General features: G+C 41.6%; 2 protein-coding genes across 4 annotated transcripts; both read right to left on the reverse strand.

Moving 5' to 3' along the window:
- Nucleotides 1–464: 464 nt before the first annotated feature.
- Nucleotides 465–7033, reverse strand: LOC125274651 (UPF0500 protein C1orf216 homolog). 3 transcript variants are annotated; one of them, XM_048201031.1, is made up of 3 exons: nucleotides 6788–7033; nucleotides 2533–2691; nucleotides 465–1714 (listed from the first exon to the last, which is right to left on the reverse strand). In XM_048201031.1, the coding sequence occupies exons 1-3, from the start codon at nucleotides 6865–6867 to the stop codon at nucleotides 736–738; spliced, it is 1218 nt and encodes a 405-aa protein (XP_048056988.1). In that variant the 5' UTR covers nucleotides 6868–7033; the 3' UTR covers nucleotides 465–735. The 3 variants fall into 3 exon arrangements, with proteins under 3 accessions (XP_048056988.1, XP_048056989.1, XP_048056990.1); XM_048201032.1 differs by lacking the exon at nucleotides 6788–7033 and having other exon boundaries at nucleotides 2409–2539; XM_048201033.1 differs by lacking the exons at nucleotides 2533–2691; nucleotides 6788–7033 and adding an exon at nucleotides 2393–2511.
- A 642-nt stretch (nucleotides 7034–7675) lies between these two features.
- Nucleotides 7676–20591, reverse strand: LOC125274653 (claspin). Its single transcript, XM_048201034.1, has 24 exons — nucleotides 20304–20591; nucleotides 19765–19876; nucleotides 18466–18809; nucleotides 18211–18375; nucleotides 18049–18105; nucleotides 17901–17973; nucleotides 17184–17286; nucleotides 16593–17083; nucleotides 16328–16516; nucleotides 15968–16122; nucleotides 15682–15884; nucleotides 15549–15605; nucleotides 15139–15322; nucleotides 12678–13188; nucleotides 12528–12588; nucleotides 12342–12435; nucleotides 12026–12129; nucleotides 11746–11907; nucleotides 11322–11443; nucleotides 11108–11235; nucleotides 10916–11033; nucleotides 10649–10725; nucleotides 8309–8470; nucleotides 7676–7996 (listed from the first exon to the last, which is right to left on the reverse strand). The coding sequence occupies exons 1-24, from the start codon at nucleotides 20325–20327 to the stop codon at nucleotides 7880–7882; spliced, it is 3813 nt and encodes a 1270-aa protein (XP_048056991.1). The 5' UTR covers nucleotides 20328–20591; the 3' UTR covers nucleotides 7676–7879.
- Nucleotides 20592–20833: the final 242 nt, after the last annotated feature.

Consider the following 20833-nt stretch of genomic DNA (forward strand, 5'->3'; position numbering starts at 1 on the left):
TAATGAACCATTTCAACCTGACCCTGACTCTCAACCCAATAAAGTCATTGATTTAGTCTCAACATAAATTATTTCATTTTAATTTAATAATGTAGATGTTACCATACACAACAAACAACCCAAGTTGGGTTAAAAATGGACAAAACCAGCGGTTGGGTTACATGTTTGCTTGGTAGTTTTATTTAACTCAACTATTGTTAAAACATTCTTGCTTAAAATGAACCCACATATGTTGGAAATTAACATTTATTAATATGTTTATTAAATGAAAATGTATGAATGAATAATAATTAAACAATAAACATTTATAAACAAACAATAGTTGGGTTAAATAAAACTTTCCAGCAAACCTTTAACCCAACCGCTGGGTTTGTCCATTTTCAACCCAACTTGGGTTGTTTCTAATCCATGCATTTTTAGGGTTATTTAACAACTGTGCATTTCACAAAATAACACAATGTGCATTAATTGTTAAATATAATTTATTTTATAGCACACAAAAACATATATTTATATATATGAGGAGGAGGCATCAGGAACCATGCGGACACAGCTGAAGGTGATGTTTCGGAGGATTTTAACCACATTTATGATAGTGATAATGAGGAACATTAGGGCAAAATAGTTCAGAGACCCAGGAGGAAATTTGATTGTAAAGAACGAGATGCACAAAGATCAGTTTTCACATGATAAGAGTCATCAGTTGGTCTCATGACTTTTTTCTGTTTGTCTCTGTTATTGGGTGGCAGCGGCAGCGCCCATGCGCAGAAGCTCTTTCCTGTGTGTGAGGATGATGTCGAAACTGGACTGGAGGCGGTTCTGCTGCTCCTGGACTCGGTTTTGTAAGGTGCGAACCCAGCGGATGAGAGCCAGGCGGCGGTACATGGTCAGCTGGACCTGATGCTTCTCCATCTCCTGTGCCTTAAACCTCTCCCGGTCCTGTAGTGTCCAAACAGCCTCCATAAGGTCCGGAAGCTCGGAACAGGGGTCGGTGTCCGAGTCCGACGAGGCGTCTTCAACTGCGTCAATGCCCTCCAGGCTCTCTCGCCGCCGCTCTGCCTTCTTATCCGCACGGTTCTGGTTCTTCAGGGCGTCTGCGGTCCCATTGTCTGCTGTCGGACGTTCACGGCAGATTTGGTCCCAGATGGAGTTGTGTGCTCCCGTGTCGCCACTCTCCATGCTAAATAGGGAAGAGCTTTCGGACCTGTAGCTGAATTCAAACTCTTCGTCACTAGCCCACTCTAACCCTCCATCCTCCTCTTCGTCATCATCCAGTAGTTCCTCTACTTTCTCTCGCTCTCCCAATGCCTGCTCCTTTTCATCATCCGTCACTCTCCTCATCTCTTCATCCATCTTGCCTTCCTCGGCTCCATCCGGAGGGACTCTGCCGCCCATATCGTCTCCACTCTCAATCTCGGGCAGAGGCTCCAGAGGGCTCCAGCACGGCAGGCGGGACAAGGGCGAGAGCGGTCCAGATCCATAGTGGTTGGCAGAAAAAGTCGGATCACGACCCAAAGCTCTTGGACGCACCTGGTTGCGATTTTCATCTCCCGTCATGGGGTCATCGTCCTGCCCCAGGAAGTTAAAGTTTCCATCTTTCTCACATTTCTTCTGACCGCTGTGCACCGGTCCGACCAGCGCTTGACCTCCAAAGACGGGGTTCACGGCCCGATCCTGCTGAAGCATTTTCAGTTTTGTTTGAGATTCACTTGCTCTTTGAAAAGGGGAGATAAAAACAAGAGTTAGTGATATAGTCTTTATAGGATCCAAAAGCAAAGTGATGCATTAATATATATTTTGGACATGAATATAGTTTCAGACACACAGTAAATATTATCTGTGGCTAAAACCCTTCGCTAATAACAGTTAAAATAATGCATAAAATATTCAGTGGTGCAATTCCACGGCTTGTTCTCCATTTCGGTGACATGAAATATTCAGATGTCCTCTCACAGATATAGTCCACGTAATAACTTCAGGGGCCTGTCAATCACTCGGCGTGACAGCGCTGCGCGGCCATGTGGTGCTGAAGAACAGCATCAGGGTCGCGCGCCTCGGGCGCAAATAATAAAATGATTGAAGACATAAAATCTGCAAGTAGTCCAATTCCGCCCCAAGATCAGGAGCGAAAATGTGTGCTAACCTGAGCGTCTCTGTGCATTTCAGTGTGTTTAATACTCCAGCTGTAATTATTCACGCGATTCGGCTGGAATATCTCGAAGCGCGGCGTTAAAATAGGAAATTAATGGACATTAAACCTCCGATCAAACGCAGCCTGACGAGGGAAACGATATCAAATGAAATGTCATCGCGGATTTAGATAATCGGCAACAGTCAATAGCAAAAGCCAAGAAAAACTATCGATAGATTGAGATGAATAAGGCTGGATTACATAAGAGGAGTCTCACCCCATCACGGCTCGACGGATCCACAGAGAGCTCGAACCGCGAAGCTGCGATTTTATTTCGCCGTTACATAAACCTCTGATTGTCAATAACATTCGAGAATCAGTTATTATAAGGATTGTCTTACGGTTTGTTGTCCGTGTTTCGTCCGCGAATAAGATACAGATCCTCCCTGTTTTCCCCTCCTCCGACGAGCCTCTCTAGCGATGCTAATCTCCCTCCTCTCCCTCCTCCCATCCGCTCTCCTCCCGTGTACCGGACACTGGGCAGTGACTCACTTCCGAAACTGGGAAGGAACCGGTGAAATGAGTGGAAAACAGTGTGGGAAAACTATTTCAAGCGAGGCTCATATGAGTGAGGGTGGGGGCTGGTAAATTAAAGGGTTAGTTCACCCAAAAATGAAAATAATGTCATTAATTACTCACCCTCATGTCGTTCCACACCCGTAAGTACTTCGTTCATCTTCAGAACACAAATTAAGATATTTTTGTCGAAATCCGATGGCTCAGTGAGGCCTGCATAGCCAGCAATGACATTTCCTCTCTCAAGATCCATTAATGTACTAAAAACATATTTAAATCAGTTCATGTGAGTACAGTGGTTCAATATTAATATTATAAAGCCACGAGAATATTTTTGGTGCACCAAAAAAACAAAATAACGACTTATATAGTGATGGCCGGATTTCAAAACACTGCTTCAGGAAGCTTCGGAGCGTTATGAATCAGCGTGTCGAATCAGCGGTTCGGAGCGCCAAAGTCACGTGATTTCAGCAGTTTGGCGGTTTGACACGCGATTCGACACGCGATCCTGAATCATGATTCGACACAAAAAAGCGTTCATAACGCTCCGAAGCTTCCTGAAGCAGTGTTTTGAAATCGGCCATCACTATATACAGTGGGTACGGAAAGTATTCAGACCCCCTTAAATTTTTCACTCTTTGTTATATTGCAGCCATTTGCTAAAATCATTTACGTTCATTTTTTCCTCAATGTACACACAGCACCCCATATTGACAGAAAAACACAGAATTGTTGACATTTTTGCAGATTTATTAAAAAAGAAAAACTGAAATATCACATGGTCCTAAGTATTCAGACCCTTTGCTCAGTATTTAGTAGAAGCACCCTTTTGATCTAATACAGCCATGAGTCTTTTTGGGAAAGATGCAACAACTAACCCTAACCCTTTTCACACCTGGTATTTGGGGATCCTCTGCCATTCCTCCTTGCAGATCCTCTCCAGTTCTGTCAGGTTGGATGGTAAACGTTGATGGACAGCCATTTTTAGGTCTCTCCAGAGATGCTCAATTGGGTTTAAGTCAGGGCTCTGGCTGGGCCATTCAAGAACAGTCACGGAGTTGTTGTGAAGCCACTCCTTCGTTATTTTAGCTGTGTGCTTAGGGTCATTGTCTTGTTGGAAGGTAAACCCTTCGGCCCAGTCTGAGGTCCTGAGCACTCTGGAAGAAGGTTTTCGTCCAGGATATCCCTGTACTTGGCCGCATTCATCTTTCCCTCGATTGCAACCAGTCGTCCTGTCCCTGCAGCTGAAAAACACCCCCACAGCATGATTCTGCCACCACCATGCTTCACTGTTGGGACTGTATTGGACAGGTGATGAGCAGTGCCTGGTTTTCTCCACACATACCGCTTAGAATTAAGGCCAAAAAGTTCTATCTTGGTCTCATCAGACCAGAGAATCTTATTTCTCATCATCTTGGCAAACTCCATGCGGGCTTTCATGTGTCTTGCACTGAGGAGAGGCTTCCGTCGGGCCACTCTGCCATAAAGCCCCGACTGGTGGAGGGCTGCAGTGATGGTTGACTTTCTACAGCTTTCTCCCATCTCCCGACTGCATCTCTGGAGCTCAGCCACAGTGATCTTTGGGTTCTTCTTTACCTCTCTCACCAAGGCTCTTCTCCCCAATAGCTCAGTTTGGCCGGACGGCCAGCTCTAGGAAGGGTTCTGGTCGTCCCAAACTTCTTCCATTTAAGGATTATGGAGGCCACTGTGCTCTTAGGAACCTTAAGTGCAGCAGAAATGTTTTTGTAACCTTGGCCAGATCTGTGCCTTGCCACAATTCTGTCTCTGAGCTCTTCAGGCAGTTCCTTTGACCTCATGATTCTCATTTGCTCTGACATGCACTGTGAGCCGTAAGGTCTTATATAGACAGGTGTGTGGCTTTCCTAATCAAGTCCAATCAGTATAATCAAACACAGCTGGACTCAAATGAAGGTGTAGAAACATCTCAAGGATGATCAGAAGAAATGGACAGCACCTGAGTTAAATATATGAGTGTCACAGCAAAGGGTCTGAATACTTCAGGACCATGTGATATTTCAGTTTTTCTTTTTTAATAAATCTGCAAAAATGTCAACAATTCTGTGTTTTTCTGTCAATATGGGGTGCTGTGTGTACATTAATGAGGGAAAAAAATGAACATCAATGATTTTAGCAAATGGCTGCAATATAACAAAGAGTGAAAAATTGAATGGGGTCTGAATACTTTCCGTACCCACTGTAAGTCGTTATTTTGTTTTTTTGGTGCACCAAAAATATTCTCGTGGCTTTATAATATTAATATTGAACCACTGTACTCACATGAACCTGATTTAAATATGTTTTTAGTACATTAATGGATCTTGAGAGAGGAAATGTCATTGCTGGCTATGCAGGCCTCACTGAGCCATCGGATTTCATCAACAATATCTTTATTTGTGTTCCGAAGATGAACGAAGGTCTTACGGGTGTGGAACGACATGAGGGAGAGTAATTAATGACAGAATTTTCATTTTTGGGTGAACAAGGTTTTATACCCCCAAAAGATGTCAAAACAAACAATGGAGGGTCTTTTAAGCATAATTATATATATATATATATATATATATATATATTTTTTTTTTTTTAAATATAACCAGGTTTCAAAGTGCACTAAACAAGCAAAAGTCGTGATCACGTTACAATTAATACATCGACAAATCTATCATTCATTTATCATTTTATTATGGAATTTAAATCACAAATATCTCACAGAAAAATTTTGTTTTATTTGAAACCACAGTTGACTGTTAGCTAACTGTGAGAACCTGAGAGGGTCAACAAGCATAGGGTTTCCAGGTCTGCGTCACAAAACTATTCCAATGGCCAATCAAAAGCCCTTAACCATACCCTAATCCCAAATATCAAAACTTATAATGTCACTCCTATTCCTCAAATACACGTTACAGTCGCTGCAGTTATAACACAATTCAACTTGAAAATCACTAAAGGAGCTTCCAGTGCCCTCTCTCACAAAACCCATCATCTAGAACAGTTAAGTAGTAAAATTTCAATAAGTATTTCATTATATAGAATAACATTAGCTTTAATGGTAACCTTTAACCCTCGGCAAGAGTTTAAAATATGCCCAATTTCGCAGGAAAACCTCAGACTTGGCAACACAAAGTTGCGCGCGATTGCAAATTTTGCCAGAAAAGTTACTTAGTTTTTAAAAACATTATATATCATCTCTTTCAGGAGATGTCGGCTATATAAACCCTCGTCATCAGACAAGAGTAGAGCAACCATTTTGCAAACAGGTTTATCTCCCTTAAAGGGATAGTTCACCCAAAAATTAAAATTCTGTTCATCTTTTGCTCACCCATCAAAAATGTATCAATTTCTTTCTTCTGCTGAACATAAAATATGATATTTAGAAGAATATGGGTAACCAAAAAGTTGATGGACCACATTGACTTCCATAGTATGGAAAAAAAATTACTATGGAAGTCATCAACTGTTTGATTCCCAACCTTCAAAAGATCTTTTGCGTTCAGCACCAGAAATAAATTCCTACAGGTTTGGAACAACATGAGGGCGAGTAAATGATGATGATGTTCATTTTTGGGTTACACAGTAGCTATCCCTATAATGGGCCAGCAGTTGTTGTTGTAGGTCTGTGATGGCTCATCATGAGGCACTGTGTGACTGTTTTGGTTCTTGCACATCAGACAGACTCAGTAAGTACATTCCCTCCCTATCCCATGACAAGCAATTGCTGGAGACAGAAACGAGCTCTCGTCTCCCCCTCCTCGCTCCGTCCAACAACATCCCCATTCAAGTGTCGCACCTTCAGGCTGTCTCTAGTCTCACCCCCCTTCCATCTCTCAATAATAGCCTTAACACATGAAAAATACATCAAATAAAAAGCCTGCCTGCGGCTTCGTCACATGGAAAATCATCTACATCAAGCAAACAATCCGGGGAAGGAACGGGAATGAAGATGAGAGCAGGAGAAGCTTGAAGTCGCCTCAGAAAATCAAGAGCTTTAACGCTTGCTGTACGAGTTCAAACGTTACAGGTTCGGAGCAAGAAAATACCACTAAATAACGAGAAGCCACATACATGATCACTTGCAGTAAAGCACGCCGTTGCCAGAAAACAAGCAGTTGTTTGGATGCGAGCAGCCTGCAGTTATGACCCATTTCCCTCAGTTCAGTTGCACGTCTCCAGTCCCAGCGGTTTGAGCAGTGACAGAACCCTGAGGGACTCGCTCCGGCACTGCTGTCACACGCCAGCTCGCAGATCCAGTGTGGCAGCTACTGCACATTCAACCAGCTGCCCAGGAGCCACACACACACACACACACACACACACACACACACACACACACACAGAATTAGTTTTCTAGTTTGACAAGGTCAATTATCTTCAAAAGAGCATGTTTTAGAGATCATGGGTTAAAATAAAATGGAGGCTCAACATGTTGCAGGAAGCAAAGCTTGGTTTAACTGCACGTCACAGATGAACACAGAATTCTCCAGTAGATCTCAGGATTCTCTAGACAACAGCAGTGGATCTCAACCCTTTTGACTTCACAACCCCCCAGTGTCCTGCAACAATATTACAATCTCTACCCCATAATATATGTAGAGCTTGGCATGACTAGAAAGATGTATATCCATTATAAAAATAATCCAAATAAGTGGTCAAGTCATCTTGAAGACCTCTTAGAGATGTGTTGAGGCCCTCTAGTGGGCCCCGGACCCCTGCTTGAGAACCACTGCAACAGCCTGAAGAAAGGTTGGAGAGGAAAAAGAAAAAAAAAAAAGGAACCCTTGCTCCAAACCTAGAGGCTCAGAAATAGCTGATTAGAATCACTCACAAAACCAGCTCAAAAACCCAGTCAAAATCACTGATAACATGACATTCGTCTGGATAAACTTCATTTAAAGCGGGTTAAAGGAGAAATTCACAGCCTGAGGGAAAAGCATGAAATGCATATAGCAGTGATGACTTAAAATTCACTTTAATTTACAATTTTATAAAAACAAATAAAATTACATCACAAGAAATCACAATATGTACATGATACAAATAGCCTAAAAGAAAGCAAGCTTTAAACGCATCCAGATCATCAGGGCATTTAGTATGGACAATGTGACAAATATAACTGTGTACTAATTGTTAGTAATACTGGGAAGGTTGGAAGAATCTTCAGTTCTCCAGAAAGCTGAAAATACTGCGTGGAGGTCCTGAAGGTTTGAGGGCGTTTGTGAGACACGGGCGTTTAGCAGCAGGTGCAGGAGAGTCCGTCTGTCCTCTCTTCTTCATCTGTGAACACATGATTCACCATTATACAATAAAACATTCATATTTAGTGCTGAGACACCTTGAGTTTAGTGTCTTAAATGATCAAAAATCATTCTAAGACTACAGCGCCATCCAGTGGCACAACTATTAACTACATTCAAGAATTATGCATTAAAGAAAACTGTCAACTGTCAGGTTTACTTCTGCTGCTTAAAAAAAAAAACAAAAAAAAACAAAACAAAAAAAAAAAAAACAAATTCCTGGCTCTGGTTTGTTTCCACAAATGTAAAATATTCTTGTAAAGCGTAAATAACGTGTTCAAACGAGTCGTACCTGTTTCCTGGGTCCCTCTGATGCAGGGGGCTGTTTTTCCGGTGACAGGGTTTGGAAGAGGAAACCTCGAGAGTTACGAGGGGCCAGAGGGTTGCTGTCAGAGATGGACGCCAACTTCTGCAACACGGCGCGAGGCTGACTGAGTAATGAGCCTCTCTTGACCTGGAGACAAGAAAAACACTCAATCAAGCACTGCTATAAGAAATACTATAAACGGCACTCAAATAGAGCGCAACAGTTCTCAGCGGCGCTGGTTCCGGAAGTGGTTTTTCCATTCATTTCTCCCATTTGGATTAAAAAAATAAATAAAATAAAAATAAAGGGTAATAGGCTTGAATCAAGGCAACCATCTACAAACTGAGTATTTGAAAATCAGGATGAAAGACAAAAACACAATAGTGACCTGAATAGGGATGGGTACCGAAACCCGGTATTAAATTGACCCCGGGGCTAAATTTTGAAAGACCGGTGTATCGATAAGCTCTGACGTTAACGGTTCTGCTATTCTATATCGGTACTGGATAAATTATGAAGAAAATACACGTGCATTTATTATTGCTATATAGACATTATCTTGCAGATTCAATCTATCCAGAGTCGCCAGCTGTTTCTATATGCAATAATATTAGGACATTTGTCTATGATGCATTTTTGCTTTCGCAAGACGAGAGATCGCGCTCACGCAGAGGAGCTACAGCGCGCGCAGCCGCTCACATGAAAGCCTGTTTAATGGTGACGATGGAGGAGAGAACTAAACAACTAAACGTCTGCTTACACTTTAGGCCTGTGCTTTGATATTAAGCTAGTTTTATTTTTGATTTCGATTTTGGCTTCTAAGGATCATAAAGAACATATCAGAGGTAAAACTATTAAAAACTAGCCGCGTTTCGTCTACCACCCCTTTATTCTATTCACAGCTGCGCGCGTTCGTTCCTCCCTAAACTCAAACTTAACATCAGAATCGGCACAATCAGTGCTTGTTGTAAAATGCAGTCTTTACTGTTGCTAAACTGCAGTAAAGGTTTGATCATTATTATCAACGTTTAAAACGTCGAAGAACAATAATCCGCGCAAGAGACGCTGTTCCTCAGGCTGAATTGCGGCGCGCACTTCAAAACGGATCGCAAATAGACAAACAAATTACACGTTGAGCTTCAGGTGCACGTCCAAACGATCAAATACACACAAAAATGTGTTAAAATGACCGGATTGGAGCGTGTTTAGCTACTTAAATGCCGTTTATATCGTAAGTGTACATGAACAGCTGGGAGAAAATCTGATGTGTGTTAATAGATCTATTTTCTTAAAGTGACAGCAGTCATGACGATTGTGCCATCAGTGTTAATCAAACAACAAAATGCAAAGAGAAAACCACTCACAGCACTTCTTCTGAATATAGTTAGCTTTAATAAGATTTAATATATTAATTTATACTGTGAAAACCATTCAGTGTTATTTTACATTTGGTTACTTTACTTGGATTTCTTTTATAGGCTAGGCCTATTACTTACATGAACACAAGAACAAATGAAAGTACTTTATTTCATTTGTGTCTTTGTTTTATTGTATTTGTCAGTTTGTCTCTTTGTTCATGTTCTTACTGTATCTTATATAAAACACCAAAAATGCCAGACACTATATAATATAAAGCAAAGTTAATTCATATATATATATATATATATAACAAAAAGTACCGATAAGAATACCGTTAAAGTACCGGATCGATAAGCAGTATCGGTAAGAGTAGTAATACCGTTAAAACCTTAACGATACCCATCCCTAGACCTGAACTACAACCCCATGAAGCATTGCACACAGCATAATCAAATTAAAAATGATGAAGAAATATAAAACTGCTTATTTAAAAATGTTCATTGTATACATAAAAGATATATTTAAAAGTTTATATATATACAGTATATACACATATATAGCTAATGAACGATTGAACAGCCAATCAGAATCCATCCTGCTTTAAAGAGCTCAAGCATTTAAAGCGACAGAACAAAACTGCAGCGCTTATAATAAACAGTCTGATGGTGTGAACGCTGATATGGTCATCGTTCTTTGTGTGAAATGGCCTTTTAAACATGACTTTAAAAAATAAGTTGAAATAAATCAGACTAACGTCTTCAACAGAAGCAAATAACATCGATTTATAACCTCATGTCTTTAACTGTTAATAAGTCTTCATCAGAATTATATAGTTCATTATATAATTTCACTCAATTCCCTATGGAGAAAATGAACAGAGGTTTTACTTCCGGAACCCGACTGTTGCACTCTATAAACTAAATTTACACAGGAAGTAGAGAACAGGAGAGCGCTGTGGTTACTGACCACAGTGGGCTGAAACGGCTTTCTGAACTGGTTGGTATTGGGAGCCGCTTTCTCCTGCAGGGGAACAGCTGGAGCGTCTGTAACCAGGTGAAAAACAACGTCAATTCAGTTTAAATATATTTGACTTTCATTTGTCCAGCAGAATGTCCGAACAAATAAATCAGCTCTACAGTGGGTCAAACACGCCACAGAAAACCTGAAATAATAAGTGAATATTGATTCTGAAATGTAAGTTTCGCTAGTTCTTGTTAAGAGAAACGTGGGCACCTCTCTTCTGAAGGGTCTTAGCCGTTAGCTTCTTGGCGAGCTTCATAAATTGACTGTCCTCTTCTCCTATCTTTTCTTCGTCGTCTGCATCCTCTCCCTTTTTGGCCTGAGCTTCAGTCTACAGGACAGAAACCGAGTCAGACCAGATCGACACGATCATGAACACAAAACAGATTTGTTTCAAACACACACCTGTTCTCTCAACCACTGTTCCCTCTCCAGCCGCTCTTTACGTCTTTGCAATTCCATTTGATCGATTTGTTCATCTTCCTCTTCCTCATCTCCATCAGGACCCATTCCACCGAACTCAAAGTTATCATCTGGTCAAAACAGAAAACCTGAATGAAAGCAGCTGACTGGAGTAGACTGACGTGTTTAAGCTCTGGACACACAAGCCTGAACTCACCGATGTTTTTCCAGCGGAAACGACGAGCTCGTCCAGGTCCGTCAGAATGCAGATCTCCATCAGCGAGGTAACGCTCCTGATAAAGCCGCAGTTTTCGCTTATCGTCATCCAAGATCTGCTTCCTGTAGGGAGAACATAATGAGCCTCATGTTCCTAGTGAAAGAGGTACGCCTGTACAAGGAGAAGTGCAGTTATTACGTCTAAAAACGATCAGGTTTAGGGTTTTTGTAGTTGACTGATGATACAGCATGATGGGAGTACCCTACTGAGCTTGACTCCCCATGTGGCACATTGATGTTACAACAATTTCTAGCAGCAGCCAACATGCCCACTTCTGCATTCAACTGTACAATGCATTTCAAACAAGTACTCGCCAGTTCCAGCACCGACTCGAGAGCAACTCAAAGTTAAGATGATTTCTTACATGTGAATTTTGTTAACTTGGTCCATCAGTTCCTCATCAGATGGCAACTCTTCCTGTATCTCCTCCTCCTCGTATTCATCACCACCATCATCATCCTCATCCTCACTGCCCACATCACTGCCGGACAGCTCCGCCTCAGATTCCACAAACTGTGCCATACGGCTGTTCGGGACACAAATATACACATAAAATGTATTTGTTAGCAATAATTCCCTGTAAAATGCTTTCAAATATTGGTTACATTATTCAGAAATCTCTCTGAAATCCAAAATAGACCTACATTTTCTTCTTGCCAGGGCGTCGCCCAAAAACTGCTTCCCGTTCCTCATCCTCTTCATTCTCAGTTTCCTCCTCTTCAGTATCTGATTTATTCTCGTTTTCCTCCTTAAAATAAAAACAAATTGTTAACAGCACAAACTGATAGACATTCACACGTTTAGCTGCGGTAAGTAAAAAAAACAAAAAATCATCACAAAATAAAAGACCGACACATTTTCTGCACAAACAGGTAGTCCCAGCACAACCTCACACCACAGGTCGAACTAATGTCGCCACACTGGGCAAACAAAACTGAGTATTTTATATTTATGGAGCACCTTTTCACTGAGGCTGTCCACATCTGACAGGAGCCGGAACTCACAGTCGGCTTCCTCCTCCTCTTCCTCTTGTTCTTCAATTATGTTCTTGTTCCTGTCCATATGAGCGCAGTTATTAGCATTACAAGGAACAAAACACAAACAAATCTTTGAGGCCAAACTAGAATCCCGATTATAGCTTGGTACCTGTTTGTTTCAGAGGGCTTTTCAAAGGTAGGACTGGAGACAGATCGCAGTGAAGCAGCAGCTAAAGAGGTTATATAATATAGTTGGTTACCTACAAAACTTGAACATGTCTCCATTCACCTTCAGTATACACAACAAAGCAAGACTTACATGGGCTTCCAGTGAACTTGCCAGAACAGAGAGCCAGCAGCTGGTCCATGTCTGCCTCGGAGCTGCCGTGACTCTCTCCTCTTTGCTCTTCTGGCTCTAAGGTCTTGCTCTTCTCCCTGGGCTTCTCGACTGTTTCTTCAGGCTGTGTGGTAAAAGCTCCAGAGCACAATCCCAGCAGCTCGTCCTCTGCTCCAGGCTGGGTCCGCCCTGATCCGAAGGCCCCCGAGCACAGCCCCAGGAGCTCTCCCATGTTAGCGTCCATGGCGTTTTCATCGAGGCTGTCTAGTATAAGCTGCCGTTTGTGGGAACGGCTGGGCACACCGCGAGGGCCGACGTTTAGGAAGCCGTCGGCATCCAGTAGCTGGGAGTGCGTGTCCTCCTCCAGTGAGAAACGACCCTGGGAATCTCCGGCCGGAGGGACGGCAGACTCGCTCGGGGAAGAGGGAGCATAAAGGTCTTGAGAATCCTCCACAGGGAGCGAGAGGGAGGGTTCGGACATCTTACCCGAGCTCTGAAGAAGAAGATTAGACATTAAGTACCTGTTAAATTATTCTGATTCAAGATTACCAGAAATGTGACTGCACCTTAATAAGTATTCAGAATCATCCTAAAGACTAAATGAATTCAGAGAAAGTTTTCCTGATAATTTACTCACCTCCATGTCATCCAAGATGTTCATGTCTTTCTTTCTTCAGTCGAAAAGAAATTAAGGTTTTTGAGGAAAACATTCCAGGATTATTCTCCTTATAGTGGACTTCAATGGCCTCCAAACAGTTGAAGGTCATTGACGATCAAACGATCGGTCATTTTCGAAAAAATACAACTGTATATGCTTTATAAACACAAATGATCGCCTTCTAAGTGCTTCCGCCAAAACCACATTTCCGCATTTTCCAAAGAGTTTACGCTGTATGTCCTACACCTTCCCTATTCAACTTATGGAACGAACGCAGCAGCAGTTACATTTTTTTCCGTAAGTAGAATCGGGAAGGTGTAGGACATCCAGTGTAAACTTTTCATTTGTGTTTATTAAGCATATACAGTTGTATTTTTTCAAAAATGACTGATGGTTTCGCTAGTTAAGACCCTTATTCCTCGTCTGGTATAAAGCCCTTTGAAGCTGCACTGAAACTAAACTGAAAACCATCAACTGCCTGGAGGCCATTTAAAGGGGTGGTTCAATGCAATTTCACTTTAACTTTAGTTGGTGTATAATGTTGCTGCTTGAGCATAAACACTATCTGCAAAGTTACAGCGCTGAAAGTTCAATGCAAACGGAGATATTGTGTTTTAAAGTTTAATGCCTACTAACACGAGTTTGGAGGACTACAACGGGTTGGTGACATAATAAACCCTGCAAAACACGCCCCCGGGAACACACAACAAAGTGGGCGAGGCCATGTTGTGCAGCATGTGGAAGCTGAAGAGTTGTGTACGCCGGACGAGAGCGACGCGTCAAAAGATAATAGAACCCTATTATAATCTGTGATATTTTCCACACTGGATGCGGCGCTGAAGAGTTCAATGCTGGACGGCTATTACTGAAAGATGGAGCAGTTCCCACTTTAAAAGCAGAAGCTGCTGTTTGTTGGCTTCAAACTAAGTAAATTTTTTTTGTTTGTACATGTATTTTAAACCTATAGTCCTGTTGCTATTTTTGGTTGCATCAAGGACATGTACAAAGAGCAACTCGTTTTTGCTTCACTAGCCAGTTTAGCTAAATTCTACAAACACCAACAAACGTCTCTGTTCATAGACAAACAGTTGTTCAAGCTATAAATTAAATGCTACCTTTACAAAAATGCGACTACTCAGTCATGTATTCGGCTACAGTAAAGCTTTAATAAGGATAAAACTGTATATTGAAAGCTAACAAACAGCAGCGACAGCATATCTAAACACTTTGACACAAATACTAAATGAAATACCATTTATAAACGTCCTTTAAAAGCCACGATTGCGATCGACCCTCTTCATCTGGGTCTGATTCGGGCTACAATGTTACATTTTGACTGAAGCAACGGATGGTAAGGGGCGTGACGTTTCCAGACGCTTCAGCGAATCATGATACACTGGGCCAGCTACCAACCTGCTAACCAATCTGAGCACATTGCGTAATTCGGAGGGAGTGGCTTCATAGAAGCAGGAAGTCAAACGAGCTGTTCATATGACAGTGGAAACAGAGGTGTAGAATAAATGTAAAATATATGAAAAATATGGCTTTTTCAAAAAAATGAAGCATTAAGACGTTAATGTTAAACTGTGCCCCAAAAACACAATCAAGCCTAGAAAAAAAAAAAAAAAAAAAACCAAAAAAAAAAAACCCAACAACAACAACAACAACAACAAAAAAACTTAACCACCCCTTAACATGACATGGGGGACATGGAGGAGAGTAAATTATCAGGAAAATTTTATTTGAAAGTGAACTAATCCTTTAAGTCCAGTAAGAGCTCCTCACCTTCGAGGCAGAGCCGAGGAAGCTGGGTCTGAAGAGGCAGGGAGAGGGAGAGCGGAACACGCTGTTGGACAGGCCTCTTCCTGCGGCTCTGTTGACCGGCTGATATGATGGGATCATCGAGCCCATCAGCTCAAAACTACTGTTATGACTGCTGTCCTTCGCCAAAGAAAGGGCGTCATCCATCCTCTGTGAAGAGAACTGAATCTCAGTCTGATGACACATATTTGATACTACAGGTGTGACCAGAACAAGTGAAATAATACTATAATTGATAATAAATACTAATAATAATAAAAAGAAGAGGTAAAAGGTAAAAAATAGGGTTGGACATTGAAAATTTCATGATTCGATTCCATTGCAAGACTAGAGTTTACAGTACGTCAAACGAGGGTGTTTAATATCATACGCACTCACCCATTTTATTGTCTGCTTCATTGGCAGCAGCTTCTGACCTTCTTACACCATCCCTGGACAGAACAACACATTCAGTTAGTATGGACTACAGAGAGCGTGTTGCAGCCGGATTATGAAACGAAGACGTACCCTGTGCGGGAACAGGAGTTGCCGGCAAACAGCATCAATGTTCCATCAGTGTCTGCTGGAGATGGAGAGGGACTCTTGAATCCTGGGGAGGGGCATGTTTTCACCGAAACTTCATCTTCACCTTCCTCCTTGTCCAATGCCTCCTCTCCATCCTCCTCCTCTTCATCATCACCACCACCATCCCCTAACAATTCATCAACACCCTGAAAAGGAATGGAACAAACTTTAATATATATATAACTATGAATTAAGAGAAGTCACAACCAGTAATGCCTATTTCTAGTACCTCTTCATCCTCTGACTCAGTCATCTCTGCTTCCTCTTCCTCGTCACAATCCTCATTGTCAAGGCGATGCAGAGCAGCTCTGCGCTCCCTCTCCTCCTTCCTGCGGATGGCCATGGCTTGTTGCAAGCGAGACTTCAACAACACCAGTTTCTCACCTTAAAAAAAAAAAAAAAAAAAAAAAAAAAAAAAAGTGTAAAGAAAGAAGACATTACAACAGCGTCTATACCTGCAAATCAAAGCATTCTGGGAGGGCTTTTTTTCCCCTCAAGTTGAAAAATTTAGGAGTGCATAAAATAACTTTTAAGGAAGCAATGAAAACACTCACACTGTGGAGCCGTGTGGAAAACGTAGCGATTGTACCTGGTTTGACTTTTGCAGGCTCGTCCTCTCCTTCATTGACAGTGATCGTGATCGATTCAGAGAGTAGTTCTTCCTGTCCTGAGGGGGCGCTGTCTTTCCTCACCACATTCAACTGCAATGTGCGCTCCCGTTTAGGGCGAGGAGCAGGCAGGATGTGCTTCATGAAGCGTTCCTGTAGTGCTTTCAGAGCTGCATCACACACACATTAAATCATCAATTGAAAGGGTGAAGCAAATTAAAACAATCATCATATCCAAAATCTCACCTGGGTTTTCTTGAGGCGGCTCCAACTGGACAAAAGCACCATCATCTGCACACAACTTTGCCACAGGAGGAGGATCTAGACCAAGCTCTCTTAGTCGGGCTAGCTTATCCTTTCGAGGTTTGAGCACATGAGGGGAAGTCTGTGCCTGATCGACTGAGACCTGTTGCTTTTCTTGATCCTTGTCTGAATGTTTAGCTCCCTCAGACTCTTGCTCGACGGGAGCGTCTTTCTCTTGACCCACAGGTTTGGGTTCGTCAGTGCTCATTTCATGTTCTACTTGTGCTTCGTTGGAGGTCTGTGGTTTGCCATCATTAGCAGGATCATCCTGGCGAGTGCTGGTGTCTGTGTCTTCTGGAGGCAGTGATGTGGCAGACGACTGGTTATCCAGAGATGACTCTGCTGGAGGGCTGAAGTCCTGCTGAGGTGTTGTGGGTTGGTCTGGAGGTAGATGTGCAGTGGTCTCTAAAATACAAGCCTGGTACTTGGCTGACCTTGAGGACGGGTGAGAAAGAGATTATATTGGTTATTTATAATGTAATAATGTATACGAGATAAACGAGTTCAGAACTGATAAGACTTTAAATCTCATACTTGAGCAAAGCCATGGCAGGACCCTCTGGACGAGGTCTTCTCTTGAAGAACTGGTCGATACTTTTGGGCTCTGGCATGTGATACGGCAGATTGAGCATGGACTCTGCAAATGTTTAAGAGACAGCAATGTCAGAAATTAATTTTTTTATTATTATTATTATTATTATTATGATGATGAGGTGATATTTGGCCCATCTACACCTCCATTTAAGTTTGGAGTAAGATTTTTTTTTATGTTTTTGGAAGAAGTTTCTCAGAAGGCTGCATTTATTTGATCAAAAATACTGAAAAAACTCTGAAATATTATTACAATGTAAAATATTTGTTTTCTATGTGAATATATAGTAAAGTGTAATTTATTCCTGTGATCAAAGCTGAATGATGATTTGCTGCTCAAGAAACATTTATGATTATTATCAATGTTGTAAACATTCAGCTCCATATTTTTGTGAAAACCATTTGTTTTCATGATTCTTTGATTACTAGAAAATTTAAAACAACAGCGTTTAATTGAAATAATTTTATAACATTATAAATGTATTTTTTTGGGTCAACTTAACGCATCCTTGCTAAAAAGTAATTTTATATATATATATATATATATCCCTTATAGACCAGTAGTGAATGTCTGTTAGTTTAACCGCTCGGGTAACATTCGGACTAAAGCGTGACTGTAACTGCACTTATTTAACGCTGAGCACGTGGCGTCTGACTGACCTCGCACCAGTCTCTGACTCTCACTGTGAAGCTGCTTGATTGCCTCCTTGCTGGCTTTTGCTGCTTTCCTCTCCTGAAAACACAATTTGTTCAGTAAAAACACAAGTTAACACAATCAACGAGAGCGTGTGACATTGAGCACTCCCACCTTTCGCTGTGGCTTGTTCTCTTGCTCCTCGTCTCCACTGAACTCAGACAGATGAGGCTATAGATAAATAATAATAATAATAATAATAATAATAATAATAATAAAGTAACCATTAGTAACGCATTCAGATTTGCGTAGTCCGTCTCAACATGGAAAACTCACTTTGTGTTTGGCCTTCTTTCTCACAGCTGATCGGATGGCATCTAGAGACTCTTCCTCTTCACCTTCCAGCTGATGGTCAGAGTCTTCCTCTAACTGGGCGTCGAACAGATCCGAGTCTCCGAGCAGACAGCCGCTGTCATTAAGTGCTTTGGTCGGAAGGGCCTCCTTAAAATGGGGAAAAAAAATAAATGGAAGTGAATAAAATAAATAATCGTTGTGAAACGGTCACGGTTGTTAAATGATCTAAACACCCACCTCGGTTTTCTCTTTCAGTCGTTTTATAAGTGCAACATTGCGTTTCTCTTTTTCTTTGCGTCGTTGTGACTTCTCCCTCTTTTTCTTTGCTTCTTTTGGTTTGATTTGAACTTCCGCTTTCTCAGGCTCACTCTCATCACTATCCATTGAGATACGAGACACTCGTTTCCCTCGCTTCTTTTTGATGTTCTCCATCTCCTCTGTCTTCGTCTCCTCATCGCTGGACTCGGACAGAACCAGAGCATTCTCCATTCCGGCCTCTTCCTGCTCCCCGTCGCTGTCACTGTCCTGCAGTGCTTTCCGAGAGCGTCCCTTCCGACTGACAGCGATATCTTCATCTGAATCTGGAACACAATGGTTGGATAAAGATCTGTTATACACAATATATTTTAGGCATCACTAATGAAAATTAATTTTGCTCATTCATCAAGGCAGTGGGGATGCGTCAAATCCTCAAACAGTTCTCTACTAAAGGCGTTTCACACCTGGCTCGTTTGGAGCGTTTGTTTCAGAACCTGGTGCATTTTCTCCCTCAGTTCGGTTCATTTAGGCACATACGAACAAGCGAATCATGCTCGGATCCACACCAAAATAATCGTAATCCCCTGAACGAGGTTCACTTGTGGTGAGAAAGCCAACTGAAATTTGGTTGGATGAACATATTTCAGAACTGTCCACAAAAATACAGACGAAGTGACCGATGACCGCTAGGAGCCGAATCCTGGAACATAAACAGGTGCTCACACGCTGACCAATGAGAGGAGAGTTTACTCGCACTTGACACATATTAACTCATTTTGGTCCATTTAGAAATGTTGCCTTGTGAACCGAAGCAAGAAGTACATTACAACAATTTTAATCCTCGTTTCAGAACAAAGCAAATGATCTACAGGTGTTGAAACGCCACGTTAGCGGTTTGACACGCGATCCGAATCATGATTCGACACACTGATTCATAACGCTCCGAATCTTCCTGAAGCAGTGTTTTGAAATCGGCCATCACTAAATAAGTTATTTTGTTTTTTTGGTGCACCAAAAATATTCTGGTGGCTTTATAATATTAATATTGAACCACTGTACTCACATGAACTGATTTAAATATGTTTTTAGTACATTAATGGATCTTGAGAGAGGAAATGTCATTGCTCAGGCCTCACTGAGCCATCGGATTTCATCAAAAATATCTTAATTTGTGTTCTGAAGATGAGCGAAGGTCTTACGGGTGTGGAATGACATGAGGGTGAGTAATTGATGACATAATTTTCATTTTTGGGTGAACTAACCCTTTAACCCTCTTACCCTGTTGGTCCTCAGTGATCATGTTGGTGTCAATCACAGCGTCCTCCAGCGGTGAACCCATGCCACTGTCTGAATCACTCTCAGCTGTTCGTCTTTCATTCAGATCTACAGGCTACAAAATATAACATTTGAGCAAAAGCACGTTTATACTACTTTGACAGACTAACAGTGCAAAAATAAAACCAATAAAGTTCAATTTGATCGCTTTTGAAAACACAAGATAATGTAAATATCGTTGGTGACTACATAAATATCACAACTAGAAAGCTCCCGACACTGTTTAGAGCTCCTTTCGTCTGCTGTAAACACTACATAGAATATAATACAAATAAATTAAATAACGAGCAGAATCCCTCTGGCCTCAGAGAACAGGGTGAACAGCTAAGCTGGCTAGCTAAACACAAATAACCTGATGAACTCATTCAAACTTTCAATCACCTGTTGGGTGAATTAGTCGTCAACATTCACTTGTTCGCCGAATATAGTCATTTATATGTGTTTTGTTAGTATTTCGCGGCTATTCGGCTCGGATACGTTACCCGCTCAGAGAGAAGAGAGCTCATCTTCAGGTCGAGTCTCGAGCTTCACTCGGTACAAACTACATCAATCGCACGAGGCAGTCTCTCCAAAGACGTATAAACATAGAAAGCGCAATCTTTATATTCAAAACTTCATAAAGTCAAAAGGTAAACGTTAATTTTACAATGCGAACACATACACGGCCATCTCCCGCCCGATGAACGAACAAACTTCAGCCTTCGCGCGCTGAGCTCGAGCGCTTTTCTTTAACTGTCTCCGTCATTCTTTTCGAGCCTCGCTATTGGATGAGCGGTTGTTGGGCGCTCTTTGGGCTGTGCTGATTGGACAGGACTGTCAGCTCTGAAACACCAATAACGCGCAGGATTGGTCAAAGCTGACTGTAAATGGACAACAACAGAGTTCCAGCAAAAAAGGCGTTATTTCCCTCAGAAAACATTCACTGCGCTTAATGTGCTTAATGTTAATATATCAAATAAACAAAAGTGAAAAATAAAAGTTGAGTGTTTATCAGTTATTAGGGCTTTTTAAA

The sequence above is a fragment of the Megalobrama amblycephala genome, linkage group LG9 (genome assembly GCF_018812025.1).
Source record: "Megalobrama amblycephala isolate DHTTF-2021 linkage group LG9, ASM1881202v1, whole genome shotgun sequence".
Classification (NCBI taxonomy): Eukaryota; Metazoa; Chordata; class Actinopteri; order Cypriniformes; family Xenocyprididae; genus Megalobrama; species Megalobrama amblycephala.